Source organism: Protopterus annectens, chromosome 2.part2 (assembly GCF_019279795.1).
Source record: "Protopterus annectens isolate FY-2018-M chromosome 2.part2, PAN1.0, whole genome shotgun sequence".
Classification (NCBI taxonomy): domain Eukaryota; kingdom Metazoa; phylum Chordata; order Ceratodontiformes; family Protopteridae; genus Protopterus; species Protopterus annectens.
In genome coordinates, this window is record NC_056730.1 from 44,014,043 (window position 1) to 44,037,369 (window position 23,327).

General features: G+C 45.3%; 1 protein-coding gene across 2 annotated transcripts in view; it reads right to left on the reverse strand.

The window, feature by feature from the left end:
- LOC122795533 (TAR DNA-binding protein 43-like) overlaps window positions 1–23,327 on the reverse strand; it is a 67,697-nt gene that overhangs the window by 31,016 nt on the left and 13,354 nt on the right. For both annotated transcript variants that reach the window (XM_044063735.1, XM_044063734.1), the window contains exons 3-4: window positions 22,928–23,091; window positions 7,434–7,577 (exon numbers count right to left, since the gene is read on the reverse strand). In XM_044063735.1, the coding sequence (XP_043919670.1) occupies window positions 7,434–7,577; window positions 22,928–23,091 (308 nt within the window). The remainder of the gene's footprint in view (window positions 1–7,433; window positions 7,578–22,927; window positions 23,092–23,327) is intronic.

Sequence of the window (23,327 nt, forward strand, 5' to 3'; positions counted from 1 at the left end):
CTTCATTTAATGAATTTAAAAATGTTATGACTGAAGTGTGTCATATGGAATTGGACAATAAAATCAAGAACTACTAGAAAAACATCTTATTATATTATATGGGATACTTTACAAAACCTGTTAAAAAAATCTTAGTTTCAATAGCATGACATTATAGTTTAATTGATTTGTAGTGGATGTCTTTGTAAATACTTTGGTTATTTTATTGAATGTTATAACTATTTCCATTTTAATTGCTTGTATAAAATTATGATATTTATTGAATGTTATAACCATTTCCATTTTAATTGCTTGTATAAAATTGTTATGATATTTATTTGTTAAAAACAATAAACTTGTTTTAAAAAAAAAGAAAAAAAATTCCAGAATCCTGATCAGAAGAATCAGAAAGAAAATCAGTTCTGGGTCTCTTAGAGGGAGAAGGGTGGCTTCCCCCGATTAGAGTAATAAGGTCTTCAGCCATTCTTTGTTTTTCAGGCATATGGGGGCCTGACCATGCAGTCTGGGCATCAGTTTTCTAGTCATGGATTGAGATTTAGGCCTTGAAGATCGCATAGGTTTAATATGAAAGTCAGTAGGCCTGAATACACCCCCCAGAAGCCGGTGTCTGCACAGTGGCTCTGGACCCATCCAAGGTAGAGACATCCGCAGGTTCCACAGTCGAAGAAGCATCTCGCAGCATTATCTGACTACGAATGCATCTCAGTAGAAGCCTGCGAATCTGAAGTAACAGATATCAGGAGCTGTGAAAGCACCAGAGTATTGGCAAACTGGCAACTAGCTTAATGGAAGCATCGTTGGCAGCTTTGGACCTACGCAGCCTGTCTATCTTTGCGTTTTTTTTCGGAATGTCGGTAGATGGTTGGCTTACCGAAGCCATTTCTGGATAATTGAACCTAGTACCAAAAATATTTAGATGGGAAAAACAGACTACGAATATTTCGAGGTCTGAATAAAGCACAAAACAGACAGCGAGGGATGTCGCGGTCTGGGCCTAAGCAAAGAATGCAGTACGAACAAAAGTCTTTGAGGTATTTATTTTCCTCAAGAAATAAAATTGTTAACTTTTACTGACATCTGTTTGGAGCAAGAAAAAAAAAAAAAAAGTTTCCCCAACGCAGTACTTAGCTTTGAAGGACTTCGGATCTGAAACTCGAAAACGAAAATTTCAGGAGTCTGCCGACCGGCACTTGCGAACTGCTGCTGCTTCGGGCACTGCACGGCAAGAAAGACTGATGTAATGGAGTCGGCTGTACGCTTTATACCAGACTACCTGACATCATGGAAGTTGAGACAGCAACCAATGCAGGACTCCCTCAGTCGGCCTGATTATCAGATAACCCAAATGTGAGGACTGCAACAGTGAAATACAAAGAACATCCACTTCTGCTATGGTGCCACCAACGGTCCTGATACAAAGGGAGCATCTAGTAATGGTTTGTTCCTTCAGCCAAGCATGCCTTCGCAGTACAGACACTTGACTGCAGCCCAGCAAGATACTTCTAGGGTAAAGCTATACTTACTAACTTGGTTTGCAGAATGCATCAACTCCTGTAAATCATTTTCTGCACACCATTTTTTGTTTAATTAGTTCCATAACATGTTGCTGGTACTTCAACATGTGAAACTGTCAATTCAATGCCCTGAAGGCAAGAGTTGCAGAGTTATTTACCTTCTTACTTCATCTGTCTAAAGCTCTGGAATCTCTGACTGAAGGAGTAGGTTTTTTGGCTGTTACCCTGTCTTTATGAAAAACCAAATAAGGGGGACGGACAGACAAGTCCTGGAGTTCCGATACCCTTCTGGCAGATGTTATAGCCACCAAAAACAGTTTTCCAAGAGAGAAGTTTGAAGGTACAAAAAGCTGCAGGTTCAAAGGGAGGGAGAATCAATGACGTTAATACTAAATTTAAATCCCATTGTGGAGGAGGATCCTTAATGGTAGGTCTGAGCAAGAAGATGCCCTTGAGGAAAGCTTTACAGAGTTTGTGGGACATGTTTGTTTCCGAGAGCCCCACATGAAAATTTGCAATGGCCGCTAGTTGTACTCTGATAGTGGCCGATGACTATCCTGAACGAAAAAGCTCCGCCAGAAAATCTAGAACTTTATGAATTGGTGCATTAAAAGATCTAAGGACCTAGCTTCTGCCCAGAACGAAAAACGCTTCCATTTGCTCGCATAAGTCTTCCTAGTATTGGACTTATGGGAAGCAAGAATGATATCACGGACAGGAAGAGAAATAAAGGGAAGCCTGGCTATGGTTGGAAGTGGAGCAACCAAGCTGTGAGGTTGACTGAACGAAGAGACTGGTGCAGCTTGCCTGTTAGATGGGTCAAAAGGTCTGGAAGGGGTTCCAGATGCCAGGGCTGTTCCAGTAGATAACGGTGCAGGAACGGAAACCATACTTGTCGAGGCCAATACGGAGCAATGAGGATCATTTTGGATCTCAATGTGGTTGCTTTCTGAATTAATTGCGGAATCAACGGAAAGGGGGGAAATGCGTATAGAAGACCCCGAGGCCAATTGTGGACGAGAGCATCTCTGGAGGGATGGCCTGGTAGAGGGGAGAGAGTGAAGAAGTAGAGGCACTTGCTGATTTGAGGGGTTGCGAAAAGGTCGCAGCAAGGCTGGCCCCACTTCCGAAAAATTCTCTCTGCTACCGCTCGATTTAGTGACCACTCGTGAGGCATGAGAATTGTTCTGCTCAGTCTGTCCGCTATGACGTTGGACCTCCCGGGGATGTGCATTGCTATCAGAAACCGTTGAGAGGAGATCGCCCATTGCCAAAGTCAGAGTGCTTCTTGACATAGGGGGTAGGACTTTGTTCCGCCCTGCTTGTTTATGTACCACACTACAGACATACTGTCGGTTTGAACTGCTATAGTCCCGGTGGGAAGAGAATCCTGAAGGGCTTGCAACGATAAAAGCACTGCTCTCATCTCCAGGACATTTATGTGCAGGTGGCATTCTAATTGTTGCCATGTGCCCTAGACAGTCCTGCCCTGATCGTGCCCCCCCCCCCCACCCGATCAGGGAGGCATCCGTTGTCACTATGGCAACTGGAGGGGGAAGAACAAAGGGTTTGCCCTGAATAAGTTGAGGGGAGACCATCCACCAGGAGAGGTGTCTCTTGCAAGATGGGGTTATCAAGATGTTGCGAGTCATTGGGAGCTGTTGAAAGGACCACTGAGAAAAAAGCATCCACTGGAGAATTCTCATGTGGAAGCGGGCTAAGGGGAGGAGAAGGATCGCCGCTGCCATGAGGCCTAACGTTTTCAGTACTAACTTGACTTGAATTCTGTTGGACTGCAACAGAAACCGAACATTCCGCCGTATGTCTGTCATTCTCTGAGGTGGCAATGTTGCAGACATTTCTCTGGTGTTTAGTATGGCGCCTATGAAGTTTATAGATTGACAAGGTGACAAGGAGGATTTTGCAAAGTTTATGGAAATACCTAGTTTGTTGCAAAAATGTGAATAGTGTAATCCCTGGCTATTATAAGATGCTGCTTGGTGGTAGCAGTAATGAGCCAGTCGTCTAAATATGGAAACACCTGGAATCCTTTTTGTCTCAGGTGAGCCGTGACCACTGCAAAGCATTTGGTGAACACCCGGGGGGCTGTGGTGAGACCAAAGGGCAGGGCTCTGAATTGGTAATGACTTGCTCCCAGCCAGAAGCGGAGAAACCTCCTGGAGCGCCTGTGTATCTTTATAAGATAGTACGCGACCTGAAGGTCTAACGAGCACATCCAGTTGTCTCTACCCAAAAAGGGTAGAATGGACTGCAGTGTTACCATCTGAAATTTTGTCTTCTGCACAGACTTGTTAGTTTGCCGAGGTCCAAAATGGGTCTCCAGTCTCCTGTCTTTTTTGGTACCAAGAAGAACCTTGAGTAGATTCCGGATCCTAGCCGGTCTGCTGGGACTGCCTGGATGATTTTTTTTCTAACAGCTTTTTTTATTTCTAGCTGTGCCTGACCCCACTGTGCGGGTGGTACGTCTGGGAGGGGTCTTGGCGATTGGACTGGAGGGGAAACGAAGGGGATTTTGTAACCCTCGAATATAATCAACTGTACCCATTTGTCTTGAGAGAGGGATTGCCAGGCTTTCGGGTACAGAGATAATCTTCCCCCGACTGCCTACGAAGGTGGACAGTCGGGCAGCTTCTCAGGGATGTTGAAAAGGTTGGTCAGGGAAGGATTCCCTGGAACCCTGGTTCTGAGGACCCCCTCCGCCCCTGGGGCGGCGTCTATTATTGTTCCCCCCTCTGCCTCTGTGAGGGGGGGGGGGGGTGATCACCACGTGCAGCAGGCACGACTCCCTGTGGTTTGCGGAACCACATCTTTCCACCCTTTTGGCCTTTAGGGTAAGGTCTAGATGGTGTGGAAAAGTGGACTCCCACAGCAAAGAGAGTCTTACCATCTTGCTCGCACCTGGTGAGGGTATTCTTCACCCGAGGTCCAAACAATTCTGAACCAAAGGGGTGTTGGTGACTGATGCCTTGAAGGGATCAGCAAAATTAGAGTCGCATCCAGGCGTGACGTTGCAACGCAACACCTGTGCCTGTGGCCCTACTCGCTCCATCGGCTGCATAGGAGATAAGCCGCATGGAGGAGTTGGCAATGGAATTCAGGGTAGCCAGCTGGGAGTCAATCTAGTCCTGATACCCCACAGCAGAAGGATCCTGTATGGTTTCACCCAGTTCTTTGAACAAATCTCTCTGAAGGCGGGTGAAATGACAAATAGTTCAGCGACCGCATGGCAAAGGTCGCTGAAGCAAATGTCCGCTTACCGTACCTGTCCATGGTCCTGGACTCTGTTAGGAGGATGAACAGGTACCGAAGGATCAGCTAATTCCTTCTTAGTGGCGGCTGCTACCACCATAGCATCTACCGAGACACCTTTGGTCAGAAATGGTTTGTCCTCCGGAGCAGAAATAAATTTAGAAGGCCTCCTAGGGGTAGGTTCCATCGAGTCAGGAGCTGCCCACGCCTTTCTGGCCACTACTTCCATCAGCGGGTCAAAAGGAGGAGACACCTATGAGGTGGAAAGGCGAGACCCAAAAGCGTCAAGGTAAAACAGACTCGTCCTCTGAGGGTTTAAGGGTGGACCAATTCCCCTCTGTTTCAGGATCTCTAGGATGTCTGAAAAGGAGACCTCCTCAGAGGGGGATCTCGGCATCCAAGTCTGTGTCCGAAGTGAGAGACTCGGGGGAGTCTATGTGCTTCCTCTTGCACTGTTTCTTCCTAGGGGGTTCCCTTGAGGCCTCGGAGGAGGAAGAGACACCCAAAGTGGGTACCCTATGCTTTGGATCTCTGCTATCAGTTGCAAGAGGATGGCCAGAGACCGTAACAGGCACTGTACAGGGAGGAGCTGAAGAACCCAACCTTGGAGCGGACACTGCATCCAGCACGCTCATCACCTCGAAAGCCCCCCTATCAGGCACCGAAGACCGTCCCAGCTCCGAAGATGCCCGAACCACCTCCGGCGCAGACAGAGAAGGCTCAGAGAATGACGTCTGGGCCGAACTAACCAGAGCCGACGCTCCGAGAGGGACAGCGGGGTCGGACAAGGGTCCGATGTCACTCGCCCCCCTCGGAGCAGACAATGGAGTCTCGGCGCCTGGACCTCTCCATGGACGGTACCAATGAAGAAGTCTGAGCCAACGACACCGGAGCCGAAGGTGGAAGTATCTGCTCCGAAGTGGGCAAGGTTACGGTTCCGACAAACTCCAGCTCTGACCTCGACTGGAGAGTCGGAGGAGGAATCGAAGGAGGCACCGAGGGAGCCACAGTCTGGTGAGCCGGGCTTTTGAGCATTTGGGCCAGTGCCTGAGATCTACCCTCTTAATATCGTGGTCGGAAAACCTAGACGACCTGGAGGAGTAAGTCCTATGACTCCGCTCCGATAGGAGGGGTGATCTTGGAGCCGATCGGATGGACTCTAGTGAAGGAGATCTAGAGCGCTTGCGCGCTGAAGTACGCTCCGATACGGGTTTCGGAGCGGGAACGATTTTGCTTGCGCGCTGAAGTAGGCCCCGATACGGGTTTCGGAACGGGAACGATTTTGCTCGCATCAGCTCCGACTGGAGACTATGTCGGAGCAACCTGAGTTTCGCCAGCCCTCGACTCAAACTGAAGCCAAGGGTTTGGCGGGCTTAAATGACTTCCCCGAGCCAGACTTGGACGGGGAATCATCGGGCTTCAATAAGCCCATCAAAATAAGTTTATTATGACGCTCCTGCAGGACTAACTAAATCCGTGACGGACGGAACAAGAGTCCTGCAGGTGCAAAGGCCCCAAGCAGTAGACACAAGTAGTGTGACAGTCTGTCAGACATTTTCTGACAGCACGAGTCACACTTCTTGAATCCCGAGACCTTAGCATCTTTGGACATTGCCCTAAAGACAGTAACACAGTCAGCACACACATTCACTTACAAGGGGGAGTTGAGGGGGCCGACTAGAACACCACCACACACACTAAGGGGGTGAGTAAACAGAAAAACTGAATCCCGTAGGCCCGATTATATAAAAGTTAACTAAAGGGGAGGGTAGGGCTTACGAAACAAACACTAATAAGTAATATCGATAGGGAACTAATCTAAGAAACTACCTCAAAAATAGAAACTTTATTGAAAATTCCTTTTTACTGACCCGAGCCGGTAAAAAAAGGCAACCTCGCAGCGAAGCGGCAAACTAAATCTGGGGAGTTAGCGCATGGTATTGTGGGATATAGGGCTGCCTCGAGCCAGTAAAAATAGCTCTCGAGCTATAGTATAGGCAGAGTCAGAGCAGAGGGTCGGCTCCGAACCCATCCAGCAAGAATGAAGGCGAAAATGACATCGAAAATTTCATGTAGCGGCCAACTGGCACTTGCGAACTGCTTCTGCTTTGGGCTCCTTCTCTGCAAGAAAGGCTGATGTAACGGTGTCGACTGCATGTTTTATAACCCTGATGACCTGATATCAAGAAGTGACAGCATCCGACGCAGAAATCCCAAGACTCTAGTATTCGGGCCAATTGAGGGCTACCTGCAGGCAGATAACCCAAGTGTGGCGACTGCAACAGTGAAACACGAAGAACATGTGGCCATACCTATTGCATACAAGTCCTTTTACCCACAAAGGGAAAAATAAGACTACGGGCAACACCACCCCTCAATGCCATTCTAGAAATTCAGCCCCCCCAGAGGATTTTAAAGGGGTGGAAAATGAAGACCAAATATTATGCCATGGGGGAGGACCAGTGATATTTAAGTTTTTCCAGAGACACTATTTCTACAATTTTAATTTATTATGATAAAGACAGACACAGAGAGGAAAAGGCACTCAACCCATCTAATCCGTTACTCACACAGACTCTGGACTAAACTGGAGAGAGGATGAAAATCAGTTTCAAGTGAAACTGATTTTTGTATGTTTTTACTACCTACCACTTTGGAATTTGGCAACTTGCAGTCACACCACCTTCCATCTATCATGTGCCGCTGTGACATGACTTTCACTTGGCTCTCAAACTCTGCAAACCGGACAAAGCCAAATCCCTTTGAGTTGCCACTTTTTGCATCTCTCTTAACCTGAGAGGGGGAGAGAAAAAAAAAAAAAAGCACATTATGAACACTAGAAAAGTTTAATTCTACTATATATTTAAAGCAAAACTTAAATACCTTGTTACCTTGCATAAAACAAGACTAATCTTTCTACAGTACTGCTATACAAATCGAATCTTTGTGCATACTGCAGATTACACTCATTCACACTAACTTAATTTCTACTTGCAATTACTTACTATACTGTCCTTTGTTAAGAGACAAAAATTGATCAGAACAAGTGTCCTAGTCTGCTAAACTCAAATTCCTACTGCGTCTCAAAGGTCTTGGGTTTAAATCCTGGTTACCACACACAAGTTTGTCACCTTCTTCACACCTACAAGAATTTGACTGCAGGCTACATAAGTTGTTCCTGGAACCTCCCAGTAACAGACTTTCATACATTTCCCCACAAAACATGGAAAATAGGTTCTCAAAAAAAAATTTGGGAACTACCTCTTCTGTTTTTAACCTCAAAGTTAACAGCAAAGAGGGCAGAGGGAAGTAAGCTTCTCATTCTCTCCACCTTAAAAGAATGCACATGAATTTGCGACCCAAGCAGACATGTTTTTACAAGCTCTTTTAATTATGACTCAACACACCTAGCCAAACCTTTCAACCAGGTAACTAGACATGTGTCACTAACACCTCCATCTTTAATTCCAGGCATTCAGCAAAACTACTTCAGAAGCTTCATCCCAACTAGGCAGGCGTTACAAAAGATTAGGGCACAATTGTTTCAGAGGGTCAGGCTCAAGCCAGGAAATGCTGCCTCCAACAGACCTCTCATTCACAAAGGATCAGCTACAAGGACTTGACATACACCCCCAATGCTTCCAAACAAAACCCAAATTCTCATGGCAAAGGCACACCTTCTCCTCCACAAATGGGGCCACTGGAGAATCACCACCATCGGAATGGGTAGGCCATGTGTCTTGCATCCTATCCTACACCCCTTCTCTCCCAGCACTTGAGCCAATTGGCGAAACTGGGTGTGGGGCACATTCCAGTCAACTGTCCCACAGAGCCAAACACTTGTGACATCAGGACATGCCAGCAAGGAACAAGTGCCTACCAAAAGTGTTCCGTTAGCACTCTAGCAGCTGTTCCCTCACCTTGAAGCAACACAATGTTTAGCACAAATCACATTTGCCACTTAGGCACAAAGTGTCTAAACCAGGGGAGACCAATGGTGAACACATCTAGTGCAATTTTACCTACACTTAAGTTACCGTTTCCTAGTGATGGACCCTCAAGACCCAACATTTCAGTTGGGGGGGGGGGGGCAATTCTGCACAAAAACAGCTCAGTTTGACCTCACAAACATTCGTTTGTCCATGCTCTGATGATGCACCCCCCAACACAAGTGTTAAGGGCCATTACCAGAGAGGAAAAAACAGAAGTGGGGCCTCAAAGCCAAAATAAATGCTGTGTCGGGCCAATTAGTCAGTGAAGCACCTTACCAAGTTTTGGCTGCGAGAGAGGGAAACAAAGAGGGGCCTTAAGTACCAAAACAAATACATGTGGGTACACACCATGTATGTACTTTCTGGGAAGAGCACACTAGCCTGACAAGACTGAGATGTCAACTACTGTCACAGACAGCGCTCTAGTGGAACTTCATGCACATAAAGCCAAAAATCCCTCTAGCCTCAAGGAAGGCAAGACTAAAACTAGAGGAGAATCTGAGGCTGCCCATCCAATTATCTAAGTTTACCTTTACAGTGGCAAGGGTGTTACTGTCATTTTTCTACTGGAGACGTACTATTAGTGCTGCAAAAGCACAGTAGGTCAAACAGTTAGCGCTTTCATGCCCCCCCCCCCCAAAAAAAAAAAGGCTAGACAGATCTCCAGGGAACAGTCTCGGCCAGTCTCTCCAGATACAAGGCCACTGAATGTTCCAGTTACGCATCTCCAAGATTTCTCAAGGTGTGTGGTAAGACAAGAATGTAGTTTTGTTATATAATTATCAGACCCATTTTTGAAAACAAAGGGGAATTAAGACTTCGATCGAGTGGATATGCCTTTGGAAGTTACAAAAGCCATATAACACTTTCATAACTGCAAAGATTTGGTCAAAGAAACTAGCGACTGCCTGCAGGGGTGCCACCACCTATATGCAAGTGAAAATGTTTTGTTTACCAAAATGAACCTTTTTTCATTAACATTTGAAGGACCACTGCAGGAGGAAAAAAAAATTCTCCCTGAAGTTCTGCACATTGTACATCTCTATGTCCCAGATAAACAGTCCCTTCTAATTCTGGTTTTAACCCTGAATGCCCTTCCGAGGGCAGGCACCCTGATGAGAATTTGTTTTCCTCTAAAGTGAAATCTTCCCCATAATACATTGTGAGTGTACAGTTAAATTTGCCCTTGGCTGGACTGTCAGATCAGTCTCACTGGCTTAGAATGGAAGAACTGAAGCACTGCCAATTCTGAGTGGCTCCCCCTTTGTGGAGTGCAAGCAAAATCTCAGTGTACTGCTACTCAATGCTAGAAATCTAAACCTCAAAATGCACTCACTCAAGGCACTTCTTAAAATGGTGAACAGACATCTGTGCAGTGACAGAGACCTGGTTCAAGGCTCCAGAGAGTACCCCTGCATTACCAGGCTGTAATTCATATACCCTTCGGCCATCTAACCTGGACCGAAACACTAAAGGCGGAGGCGTGTCCATATTCATTAAGGATATCCACACCCATCAGAGATTATCCAAGTGCAACTAACTCTGGGCAAGACCACAAGTACAACCTAATACCATAACAATGGGCGATTTCGACTACCCCACCATTAACTGGGAAAACTACTCGCATACCAACTCGTGCTCAACGTTTTCTGGAATTCATAAATTCCAATGCCTTGGGTCAACTTATCCACACCCCCATCAGGGACAGCAATATCCTAGACCTGGTAATTACCAACCTGGGCAACCGGTGCTCCACCAGCAGTCAATTCCTCATTGGTCAGGTCCAATCACAAGCTAATCACCCTAGACATCCACATCCCTCCCCCACCCCCCATTAGGGAAACCACAGTAAAATATTTCTTCAAAGCCAACTTCATGCTTAACACACCAAACTTCACGACACCCATGCTGACAGACAATAGAGGTATGACTGCTGAATCCTACACAAATGCACTTTATAAAGCACTTGCACGAGTGCATGAATCCTGCAACCCCAACAAAACCAAGATGCTATCTTCCAAAAAAGGAAGCCAATCTGGTGGTCCCCTGTCAGAAACAAACTACAACAGAATTAAGAAACTGTTGCAAAAAAGAGTAAACTCCCATGATTGGAGGAACTCCCTGGTCAGCCTCAGTAAGAAGCTGAGATCCCTCAAAATCCCCCAAAAGCTAGTTACGAAAACAAAATCACCACTGACAACCACAAAGCATTCTATAGCCAAGTCAAGAATTCTCAATGGCAACACTCAGATCTGCTCCGAGATACAGCACAATGGCACTAAATATACAGAACCACCTGATATTGCCAACATCCTGGCAGATGGGTTAACTTTACCCCCTCTCTCGTCCACTAAAGGGCCCATCTCCATACCGGAAGAATGCAAAGTTCCTGCAATCTCAGCTGCACAGGTAAAAAAAAAAACAAAACAAAAAAAAAAAAAGCTCCAAAGCCAAGAACACAGCATTCATGGGACATGACAACATCCCAGGCTGCATTCTACATGAACTACAGAACGAACTTGCACCCCACCCCAAGTACCATGTTTGACCATAGCCTCACCTCAGACTATGTGCCCACTGAATGGCACACAGCAACGGTTATCCCACTCCACAAAGGGGGAGCCACCACAGACACAGGAAACTACCTCCCCATTAGCCTGACTAGCCTGATCTGCCAGGCTACGGAACTTAAACAATGACATTGGTAATCTCCAAACTCTGGACCCCACCCAGTTCGGGTTTGTAAAAGGCAGATCAAAGCCGTAGAGGAGGGTAAGGTGGTTCACACAGCCTATCTAGATCTCGCCAAGGCTTTCAACACCACCCCCCACTCTGGAATTATAGATAAACTCACCAAACTAGGTATAAATCCCTATGTCACAAGATGGGTTGCCAACTGGCTCACTGACAGAACCCAAAGTAGCAGACTCCCAAATCCAACTTCAGACCAGTGACAAGTTTGAGTACCACAGGGTTCAGTCCTGGATCCTCTCCTGTTTGGTATCTACTTCTCTGAAGTACAGGCTAATACAGAAGGCCTTTGGCTAACTAAGTTCGCAGATGACTGCAAACTAGGAGCCATAATCAAAACTCCAAAAGATGTGGACATCCTACAAAAAAGGGCCTCTTTTTGGGTTGGGAGGGTGGCCTAATGGTTAAGGTGTTTGCCTTACAAACGCAAGGTACAGGGTTTGAATCTCACAGGGGATAATTGGCTAGGCTTAAAATGTCTCGCAAGGGCAGTTAGCCTATTACTAATCTATGAACTTATGCCTGGTGTCAAAGCCATGGCCTCAAGCTCAATGCCAAAAAAAGGGGCACTGTCATCCCCTTTGGTAAAAACTCTGCACCCATGAACTACCACATAGGCGGTAGTCTACTTAACACCGAAAGTGTGATGACAGACCTTGGGACAGTAGTCTCTTCGATAATCACACCGCCACAGTAGTCAGGAAAACCTTCTAAGTGGCACACCATCACAAAAGGTTTCTCATCCAAGAAAAAAAAAAAAAAGGTCATAGTTCCCCTCTATTCACCACTCATTAGACCCATTATACAGTACAATGCCCCGTTCGGTACGTACCTCACAAGACAACAACTGGAAAGACTGCAGAAATACCTCACAAAAAGGATTACTGGCCTCAAACAGATGCCCTACAGTCTCAAAAAACTGCAGCTTTACTCAGTCGCACATCGCCTACTCAGAGGCGATCTCTGCCTAACACACAAAGCTATGTCAAACCCAGAGCTTTTGGACATGCTCTACTTAAAGAAATCCCAATCCCTCCAAGCTACACGCTCTAGGGACCTAAACCTTGTCACCACAATAAACAGAACATTCCCATACTCTGGAACAAACTACCCATCTATCTCGAGCAAAGCTAATTAGCACTCAAGAAAAATCTTGATTGGATGAGAGATAGGAAATTCATCCCGGGGATCACTTCTGTGGCTCTGCTTGACAGTGGCACAAGAAAATTATTTTTCTTGGGTGACTAAAGCCAGGGTGCCTTTTGGCTAGGCTTATATAGGCACCCAGTGCCAATAGCCTTGTACCTACCTATGAAACTATGAACAAGCAGGAAATCAAATATACACCCCCCACACACAGATTGATGCCATTCCTAGGATTACCACAACAGCATGGTGATCTAACAAATCTCATTTAATACATTATCAGTTTCAGCCCACAGCGGGCATTTTTACTCAAAGTACCACTACCAACTCTGAAAGACAGTCAGAAAAATAGTTATCCACAACATAACTTGGCATGTGTTATCCTATATCAACCACCAAAAGGGCTAGGATCAGATATTGGATCCAAGCCAGCAACATACTACAGAGAGATCCAAGGCTCTAGCTCCTCCCTCTCCCATGATGCCACACGCCCTCTAACCCCCAGAGGGTACTACCGCAAGACTGTAGGGAAACACTCCCCACTTCCTCTACGATATACAAAGTAGGAGGATGGTGGGAGGGGAACAATGCGAGCGGATGAACATAGGACAATACAGATGCCAAGTACATAACTATCTGATGTTATCCAAGTCATCATTCATCACCATAGGGTCAGAGTCCCCAGCTACCACCTAACCTGGGAGGCCTCAAGGAAGGACATTGCTGGAGCACTGTGGAGCCAAAGGAAGCCCTGCTCCTAAAAATCAAACATCTTGTAATGAGAAATGTGCGAGGGCAAGACCAAGTGGCAGCAGCACAAATGTCAATACAAAGCCTTGCCAAACAGGCTGAGGAAGTTGCTACAGACCTCATAGAATGAGCCTTGACCTTTCCTGGAATCTAAAGGTGGGTAACTTCAAGACAATGCAGATGCAGCTATTCATTTAGCAACAGTGACTTTAGTAACAGACTGCATCTACTAGGCGATAAAGCCACAAAATTTGATCCGACTTACAAAAACCTTTTGTCCTATGCAGGTAACCTTAACTGTCAGTGTACATCCAAGATATGTAGGATGTACTCCCCTTTGTTGGAATAGTTGGGGAATAACACAAAGCTGAATACATTGGTTTAGAGAGGATTCAGAAGCAATCTTGGGCAAGGAGGGGTTAAATCCCAAGAGAGTGTCCTTGTGAAAAAACATGTAAGGAGGAGCTTTAAGAGCTTGCAGTTCTGAAACCCTCCCAGCTGAGTAACAGCCACAAGGAAAGCTGCCTTCCAAGACATGAACTAGCAGGCTCAAAAGAACTTCTAGTCAGAGACTGCAAAACCAACGTGAGGTCCCCAAAAAGGCTAAAGAGCCTGAACTGGTGGCCGAAGCAGAAAATCATGGAGTGTTTCCGGAAGGCAAGAATGTTGCGTTTAATGGAGGACCCATCTCCTTCCTCAAGGTCTGTGTGCTCAGTGAGGGACACCCCAGGAGAGTCCAAGTGCCCCCCCTGCACACTCGTACAATGTACCTCCTCCGCTGGGAAGTCCAGGGAGGACTATGAAGAGACAGGAGTCCCAGAGAAGAGGACTCACCAGCCGAAGTACAAGGGCAGGGAGGGACCAGGAGTTGTGGCAGAGCAAACTAGAGTCCTGGAGAAGGCCCTCTCTACCACCCAGAAAGCCAAGGGGTTGGAAGTGGGCCCACCCCCCACATCTGATGGAGATGTCTCCCAAAGAAGAGGAACAAGCCCGGAAACAGCACCACAACCCCCCAGATGACACCACCCTGGAGCTATTAAAGGGAGAAGTGCTGAGGGGAAGGGACTGGTCCAAAAAGCTAGCACTAGACCCCCCCCCCCCCAAGCTGGCATTGACCACTCTAGTACAAGGCTCACGCTGCTCCAAGGGTGGAGAAAGAATAAGCAGGGACCCTGATGGGTGTCAAGAAGGGGGGGGGGATGAGAAACTACCCCTGGCTAGATGAGGCCACAAGCCCCAACTCTATTTGGGCCTTGAGGAAGCTCATTATCCTGTCCACATCTATAAGACTCCTTGAAGATCTAGAGGAGGAACAGCAGTGGGCAGACAGAGGGAGATCTTCCAGTCTCCTGGGGTACAGCTCTTATGTCTTGGAGCCAACTGCATGGTCTGGAAGTAGAAGGGACAACTACCCCACCCCAAGACTATAAATCAGATCTGACCAGCTTGTCTGATCCCAAGGCTTAGACACAAGTCTGATCAAATGAGGACCTGGATCTGAAACCGCTCTATGGCTTTTTGCTCCGAAGACCTTGGATCCAAGACAGAACGGGTTGGGATCCGGAGACTTAGAATCTGACAGCCACGGCTTCTAGGAGAGCACCAGCTAGAAGGAAGGCGTCTTGAATAAGTCTGTTGCAGCAATACAAGTACTCCTCGTGTGTGTCAGAATTAGGCATCTTTTGACCTCACAAGAACCATTTCTTAGAGCCCAATGCCCATTAAGCCATAATTCAAAAAGACTAAATTAAACCAAACCACTAAAATACACCAATGAACTATAACAGACTAGCCCTGTACTAAACTACAAAGACAACTAGACCTGAAGTTAGAAGAAAATAAACCCTTACCTAGCTAGAGCCAAAGGAAAACACATAGCAGGGCATCACGGGAGAGGGAGGAGCTACAGCCTTGGATCTAAGTGTGGTATGTTGCCGGCTCAGATCTGATATTGGACCTAGAGCTTATGGTGATGGATAACTTGGATAACACATCAGAGCTTATACAATAAACCACAACACAAGACACCCCTAAATCAGATGTATGCACAAGAGACAGCACAATCAGGCATATACAAGTCCTGGGGATGAGCTAAAGGTGGGATAGAACACTGTCAACTTAAGGTCAACTCTGGAAAAAAAAGCACATTTTCTCTTCATTCTGTCTTCTGTACCAAGTTGAAACATATCTTATTTAAAGGAAAACTCCACCCTAGAACTCAAAAAACATTTTTTTCATTGTATCGGTTTAAATGCCTCAATCACTCAAGTGCTTCTTTTCTAATTTTAATGTGTTTTTCTCAAAATGGCGGATGATGGGGCCTGTCTTTGTAATGTGATAGTTTCTTGCTTTCCTTCCTTCCTTCCTCCCAGAATACATTTCAAGTCCTCTTAATAGGACTCGTGCCTTCTTCGTAGAATACATTTCAAGTCCTCTTTACATGACTCATGCCAGACATAAGGAAAGTGGTGCTGTTTTCTCATGCTATTAAAATATAATGGCAGGACTGTGAAGCACTGTCATCTAAACACACCTTCTGTAAAAGAGCTGCTTCTCCGTTTACATGACTGAGCCTCATTTATCAGTCTGCCAGAGCTTGTTTTATGCTATAAATAGCTGTTAGCTACTTGCAGCAAAAGAAAGCAGATAAATAAGTTTTTTGTAAGCGTAGTCTTTTGTAGTCCTAACAAACTTGATAAACCCTACCCCATACTCTCATGCCGAGGAGTAAATAATCCTTGCTGCACATTTACAAGTGACAAGTAGGACTCTAAACGTAGTCTGCTACTTCCAATGCCTTCAGTGGGAGGATTTGTCTCTCTCGTGAATGATGCAGACTTAAAATGTGCTTTACTAGTCCATAGGTTCATACTAGGCTATCTGCCCTAGGGCATTTATAAGCCTAGCCAGAGTGCGTTTGGCTTTCGCCACTCATTTTAAATTAATTTTGCTATGCCCTTTTTCGAGGTTAGTATACTGTGCCTCTGTCTAACAGTGACACAGAAGCAATACCCGGGGTAAACCTACGCTCTCCCATCCACTCAAGATTCCTCTTGAAGAGAGTCAATGAGGGACTCTGCCCAACCTGGACTGGGATTTTATTCCAGAGTGAAGGGAGCCTCTGAGTTATGAATCTGTCCCTCCAACATGTCCTATTTATTTCAGTGCTGAGGTTCAAGTCTCTCCAGCGCGTAGCTCGATGGGATTTGGATTTTCTGAGGTGCAACATGTCCATTAATTCCGGGTTGGACATGGCTTTATACATCAGGCACAGATCGCCTCTGAGCAGGTGGTATGCCACTGAGTAGAGCTGGAGTTTCTTTAACCAGGCAGCACATGGCATCTGTTTGAGCCCTTTGATCCTCTTGGTGAGGTACTTTTGGGGTCTTTCCAGTTGCTGCAGATGTTTGGTAAGGTACATCCCAAAAGGGGCATTGTACTCAATTATGTGCATGATGAGGGATGAGTAAAGAGGCACGATGACCTCCCCTGATCTAGATGTGAATCCCTTCATGATTAGGTGGGCTAAGATGTTTTTCTAACCACTTTGGCCACGTGGTTGTCAAATGAGAGATTGCCATCAACTTGGGTCCCCAATTACTTCTTCCGTACTTAATGGATTACCACCTATGTGGTAATTTGTGGGCACTGTTTTTGCCAAAGGGGATGACTATACACTTTTTGGCATTTAGCTTGAGGCCACGGCTCTGGCACCAGTTGTCTTTCTATTTGGCCCTTTTGTAGGATGCTTGTGTCAGCTGGAGAGTCGATTATGGCGCCTAGTTTGCAGTCATCTGCGAACTTGGTCAGTCACAGTCCTTCCGTGTTGGCCTGTACCTCCGAGAAATATACAAGAGAGGTCTCAGGACTGCGCCTTGTGGGACTCCACTTGTAACTGGTTTGGAGTCTGACATGGCCTCAGCAATTCTAACCATGTGGGTTCTGTCCTTGAGCCAGTTTGCAACCCATCTAGTGACATAGGGGTTTATATTTAAGCTGGTGAGCTTATCTATAATGCCCGAGTGGGGTATTGTATCGAAGGCTTTTGCGAGGTCCAAGTAGGCTATGTGGACCAACTTCCCCTCGTCAATAGCCTTGGTGACTGTTTCAAAGAAATCAACCAGGTTTAAGAGGCAGGATCTGCCCTTAAAGCCGAACTGGGTAGGATCCAGTGTCTGTAGGTCCCCAATATCTTGATCTTTTCATTAGCTTTGCAGACCAAGCTAGGCAGTCTCCGTTGAGGCACCACCTTTGGAGAGGGACCACTGTCGCTGTACGCCACTCTTTGGGTACATATCCTGTAGTAAGGCTGAGACTGAACAGTAGTTTTGTGTTTGGGTTTAGCTCTTCTTGGAGTTCATGTAGGACGCAGCCCGGGACACCATCTGGTCCCACTGATGCTGTGTTTTTTGCTTTGGAGAGGGCGGCTCTTAACTGAGCATCTGAGATGTCAGGGGGGCAGCACTCTGCTGGGATACATATTTGCCCTTTTGGTGGGGTGGGGTGGGGGGGGGGGTTGCACTGAACCTGTCAGCTAGGATGTTGGCAATGTCTGTGGGTTTGGTGTATTTTTTGTCATTTTGGACCAATTCTGAGCATATCTGGTAATTCCCACCCAGGTTCCTAACATAACTAAAGAAAGCCTCGTGATTATCCTTAGTGTCCTGCGCAATTTTTCTCTCAAAGCTGGCGATTTTATGAGTGCCCGTAGTTTTTTGCCAATACTGATCACAGATGCCTTCCCTTTTTGGGATTTTGCTCTTATGTAGTAGCTTCCTCCTTCTATTGTATAGTTTGTTTATGGCTGGGGTCCACCAGACATGACGCCTGCCTTTGGAGGATTGGGTCTTGGTTTTATTTGGGATAGCATGATCCATGCATTCCTGAAGGTGTTCATAGAATGTGTTTATAAAGGATTCTGCGGTCTGGGACGTATTTTCCACAGCCCCGGGGGGCTTTGAAGATTCCACCTCGGTTTTGAGGAGTGTGAAATTTGCTTTAGAGAAGTTTTTCACTGTGGTTTTCTGGGCAGGGGGTGGGGTCGGGATGTGAATATCCAGTGAAATTAGTTTATGGCCTGATCTTACCAGTGAGGGACACACTTCTGGTCTGGAGCATAGAGCCCCCATGTTGGTGATGATCAGGTCCAGTATATTTTCCCCTCTTGTGGGAGTGGTAACAAGTTGTTCCAAAGCATGAGTTTATAAATTCTAGGAACCTTTGGGCTAGGCTGCTGGAGCTAGAATAATGCTCCCAGTCTATGTTTGGGTAGTTGAAGTCACTCAATATAATGGTGTTGAGAGACCTTCATATTTTCCAGTGTTCTCAGGAAGGCCGAGTGGGGTTCCTGGGTTTGGGAGGGTGGTCTGTAGCAGGCTATAAACTGGAAGGCAGTTTTACCCACTGTTAGTTGCACATGGATAGTCTCTGATGCTTCGTGCTGTACCACCAACCTGGAGGTGTGGGTATCTTTGGCGAATATTGATACACCCCCTCCTTTTGTGGTTCCGTCCAAGTTTTGGGGCCGAAAAGCATGGTACGAGGTATAACCTGGTAGTGCTGGGGTGCTCTCAGGAGCCTTGAACCAGGTTTCTGTTACTGCACAGATATCGATGTTTTCCATGCTAAAGGACACTTTTGAGTGCGTGCATCTTGAGGTTTAGACTTCTGGCGTTGAGTAGCATTACTCATTTCTTATCCCTTGTGATACCTATGAAGGTGGGTTTGTCTTTTGAGCCTTGCCTAAAAAAGGCACTATGGGGGTGGCAAGAGCCTTTGCCAATATCCGAAAGTCCAGGGGTGACAGGTGCAAGCTGTCCCTAGCGAAGCATCGTGGCTTGTCGAGCATGTCATCCCAGGCCGACAGGCATTGGATCCCCTTTGAATGACACAATACTTAAGCCAATTGTTAAAATTGATCATCTTGTCTTCATATTGGGGAATCATTCTTGGTGAGGTAAGATGCTACTCAAGGTCAGGGTCATACCGGCCTGGGCTACATGCTCAGAAAGCTCCTCTGTCTCTTTTCATGTAGTCCAGGGAGGTACGTCTCAGGTCAGTCACACCAGCACGGACAATGAGTCATATTTGTACTTGCCTTGGAGTGACCCGAGTGCTTGTATTATGTGGCGGATCCTAGTGCCCGACAGGCAGCTCGCCGTGACAGTCTCCTTGTTCTGCCTGGTGAGCGGGACGTCGGTGTGCCTGACGATAGAGTCACCTATTACAAGTGTATCAGGTGTGTTTAGTCTTAAGGGCTGTGACTGCTCGGCACACTGGCTTTGTGAGAGGTGTTGCACGTGTTTTGTTTTGGGTGTGCGGTTGCTTGGGTGTCTGCTTTGGAGGTCTCTGCTGCTTAGGCAGATTTTTATTTAGAGCCTCAGAGTATGTTTTTGTGTGTTTGGTTTGCTGTCGTAGGTCTATGTGAGACTGGAATTGTAGTGAGTGTGGTTTCCTTCTCCTCCTGACTGGTTACGCCAGTACTGAGTTGAGAGAGCTTAGCCTCCAGTTTGGCTATATGGTTGCATCTCTCACATGTGTTGGAATTTGTTGGGAGGAGGAGAGGGTTGTCTGTATACATGAGGCAGTTGTAACATTGCCTCAAGATTCCCAGATTCACCAGCTGGACCGGAGAGGAGATTGACAACTGACCTTTGGACATGCTAGAATAGTATTGGGAATTCCTTTATAATTGAAAAAAAGGGCCAATGGGGAACAAGGCACCCAAGGGGAGTTTATGAGGGTGTAGTGCTTTTAATTTTTTAGTGCCGACTTCTATAATTGCTTTAGTGAGCAAGTGCCAGGCTTTAGAGTAGGAATAGGGTGTTTATTATGAGAACTAGATCAGTTTTAAGGGAAAAAATGAAGAGCAGACTTTGTGGAGCCGAGAATGGATCACACCCAATTAAGCAGAGCTGCCCAATGCTGCGCTATGCACAAAATCGTGCAAGGCCCCGCCAAAGCAGGTTTTACACAGGGGGACTTGAAAGAGCTAGAAATTGGTCCAAAACGGCCAATAGACTACCAGATTCTTGTGCTGGGAACAGTCCTCCAGGGATAGATAGGCTGCTCTAAGCTCCCCACTGCCACTGGTGAACAAAGAAGCCTCCCTTTATCCAAGAAAGGAGATGGGCAACACATGAACTTTCCAGAATACAGCAAAGCCTGTATTTGGACTACTCTAGGTCAGGAAAGATGGAAAACGAGGATAATTTGTTTTTTTCTCTTTTTTGCAACAAACAGCAGGAAAATGCAATAAATATGTAACACAGGCTAGCGCAGTTGAGTGTGTAGCCTCAACAGGTATAGGCAACAAACAGGACAAACTTTAAAAGTTCAGGTGCAAAAACAACTTTAAACAGTAGTTCAAGAAGCAGAAATACTTGCAGTTTAGCTAGATCGGACAGTCGCCCAGGTAGTAGCAGGAAACAAAAAAACACTCATCAGGTTAGCAGTTGCTCTTTTAGCCTCTCTGCTGCTAGCACCACTCTGCAGGACCACAAGGAGCTTGGCCGAGTAGTAACAAGCGCAAAAAACGCGCCAAAGTGGGTTTTATACAGGGGGACCTGAAAGAACTAGAAGTTGGCCCAAAACGGCCAATAGTTCAATTATTTCTGTAATGTTGCCCCCTCCTTTTTTCTATTTCATATTTATTTATACTTTGGTAACCAGGAAAGTGAACTGGTCCCAGGAACCTTTTCAGTCACAACATAAGCTACACTGGCAAAGATAATTATTAAATGCACTTTAATACAAATAAAAAAATACGGACAGAAAGACATTGACCAAGATTGCATGTGGAACACAACCAATGTGTGAGTGACCAAGTAAATCACTGACCAGCATTTACTAGAATGTTTACATTAATAATGCTTAACTATACTATGTTGTTTATTATAACTAATTGTATGCACACAGTGTGTGTGTGTGTGTGTGTGTTTCTGTATTTGTAACGTACAGGTGTATAAAAGTGTGTGTGTGTGTATATTTAAACACAGTTAAGTACTTCTGATTTCCTTTTCTTGATGTTCTTAATGCTAGGGCACATAGTAAATGTATGTTAAAGTAAATCCAGCTGTATATTATGGTTGCTCTCTGACAATGCAAGGACTGACTCCTCAAAGTCAGTGGGAATCTCTTACAATGGATCTGCATGTGCCAGGTATGCATCCCCCTCTGAAAGGATGTCACACAAAGCATAGAATACATTTTTTATGAACAGTATCAGTGCACCTAGTTGATAGGGTTGCCACCTGACTCTCTTTCTGCAGTTCTGGCCTGTGTGTGTGTGTGTGTGTGTGTGTGTGTGTGTGTGTGTGTGTGTGTGTGTGTGTGTGGGCGGGGTTGAAAATGTTAAATGCATTTATACTTTACAAGAAAAAATAATTTACTGACTTCTCTAAATGTCACAATAAACTTTGCTACTACTCAAGTTATAACACAAACTACTATAAATAACACAAAGCTCAATTCCAATACTGTGTTGCTGCTTATGTAAATTTGTCAGAAGAGTTGACAATTGCCTTTAAACCCTGACTGATCTAATTGCTTTGTTTTGCTATGAAAAGGAAGTGTTAAGTTCTTCTCCCCTCTGCAATAAAAACAGTGGAAACAATTCCACAGCTTTTTGTCTTTTACATCAGCTGATGTGTTCCTGACATTAGCATGATTAATACCCATCTAAGATTGACAGCAGTACCTGACAGGGTAAACTACAGATTTAACTGTGTCTATGATGTGTCATGCAGGTGGAGACCAATTTCTCTGCAAAGTATGAGAGAAGTTGAGTTTTAAAAAAAGTAGGTGGGCTTTCCCTTCCTTTGACTCCAATGTAAGGAAATAAAGTTTTAAAACTACAAGCAAGTTTCTGGTACATACACAATGCTGGAACCATACTGTAGGGAACCCAACAATAGAGTTAAACTGTATGAGAGGTGGAGTTTTCCTATATTGAGTTAATTAGCTTATATCCAGGTACACACACTTCAGGAAGATGTGGGCTTGTTTTAGGGCAAGGAAAAGAAAATGTGGGTGGCAAAAAAGAATATGTTGCAGCAGTAGTCTACACTAAATTTAGTCACTTCAAACTGGTTCCTTCTTTGTCTGGCAGTTAGCTTAGAGAATTAAAGAGCAGTTAAGCAGTTTCCAGTTTAATTCTTCAGCCTCCATTGCTTAACTACGTAACTCAAAGCATGTAAATTAACTAGACACCACTACTGAGCAGAGTCTGAAAAAGGTCCATGGAAATCAGTGGCTTACCCTGGAAAAGAAATACAAAATTCAAAAAATCCACCACAATCAAGTCCTTTTAGAAAAGAATAACACACCACCCTGTCAAACAAGTTAGCATTCTTTAGCCAACAGGATCACGCAGAGATTAAGGACTGCAATAACGCAGACAAGAACCCATTCCCATGAACCTAATGATAATCTTAAGCACACATGCATTCAGGACATGCACATTACTGCAGTTAAGCAGCAAGGACCTATTCAATTTTTACTTACCTGCACCATAATAACGTCACCAAATGTGCTGAAATATTCTTTTAAATCTTGCTCTGTTGTCTTCCATGGAAGGCCAAGAACTATCAAGTCAGATGTCTTCTGTACTGATCTTTTCACTTTTACTGCCGAGGATGCATCATTTTCATCCATTTTCCTTTTATTATCTTAAAAATAATATAAAAAAAAAAAAAGTAGAGACACCAACAAAACTGAGATAAGGATTCTCACACCCCTTTAGCAGGCAGGCTAAATAAATACAAGTTCACAGCCTCGATATCTAATATTTTCATTAATAGAAACTACAAAAGTTGGACAGCTTCACTGAAAACATATGCCAAAGAAATTGAATACAAAGCAACCCCTCCGATCCAAAATTTGGCAAGTACTCCAGTTTACTTGT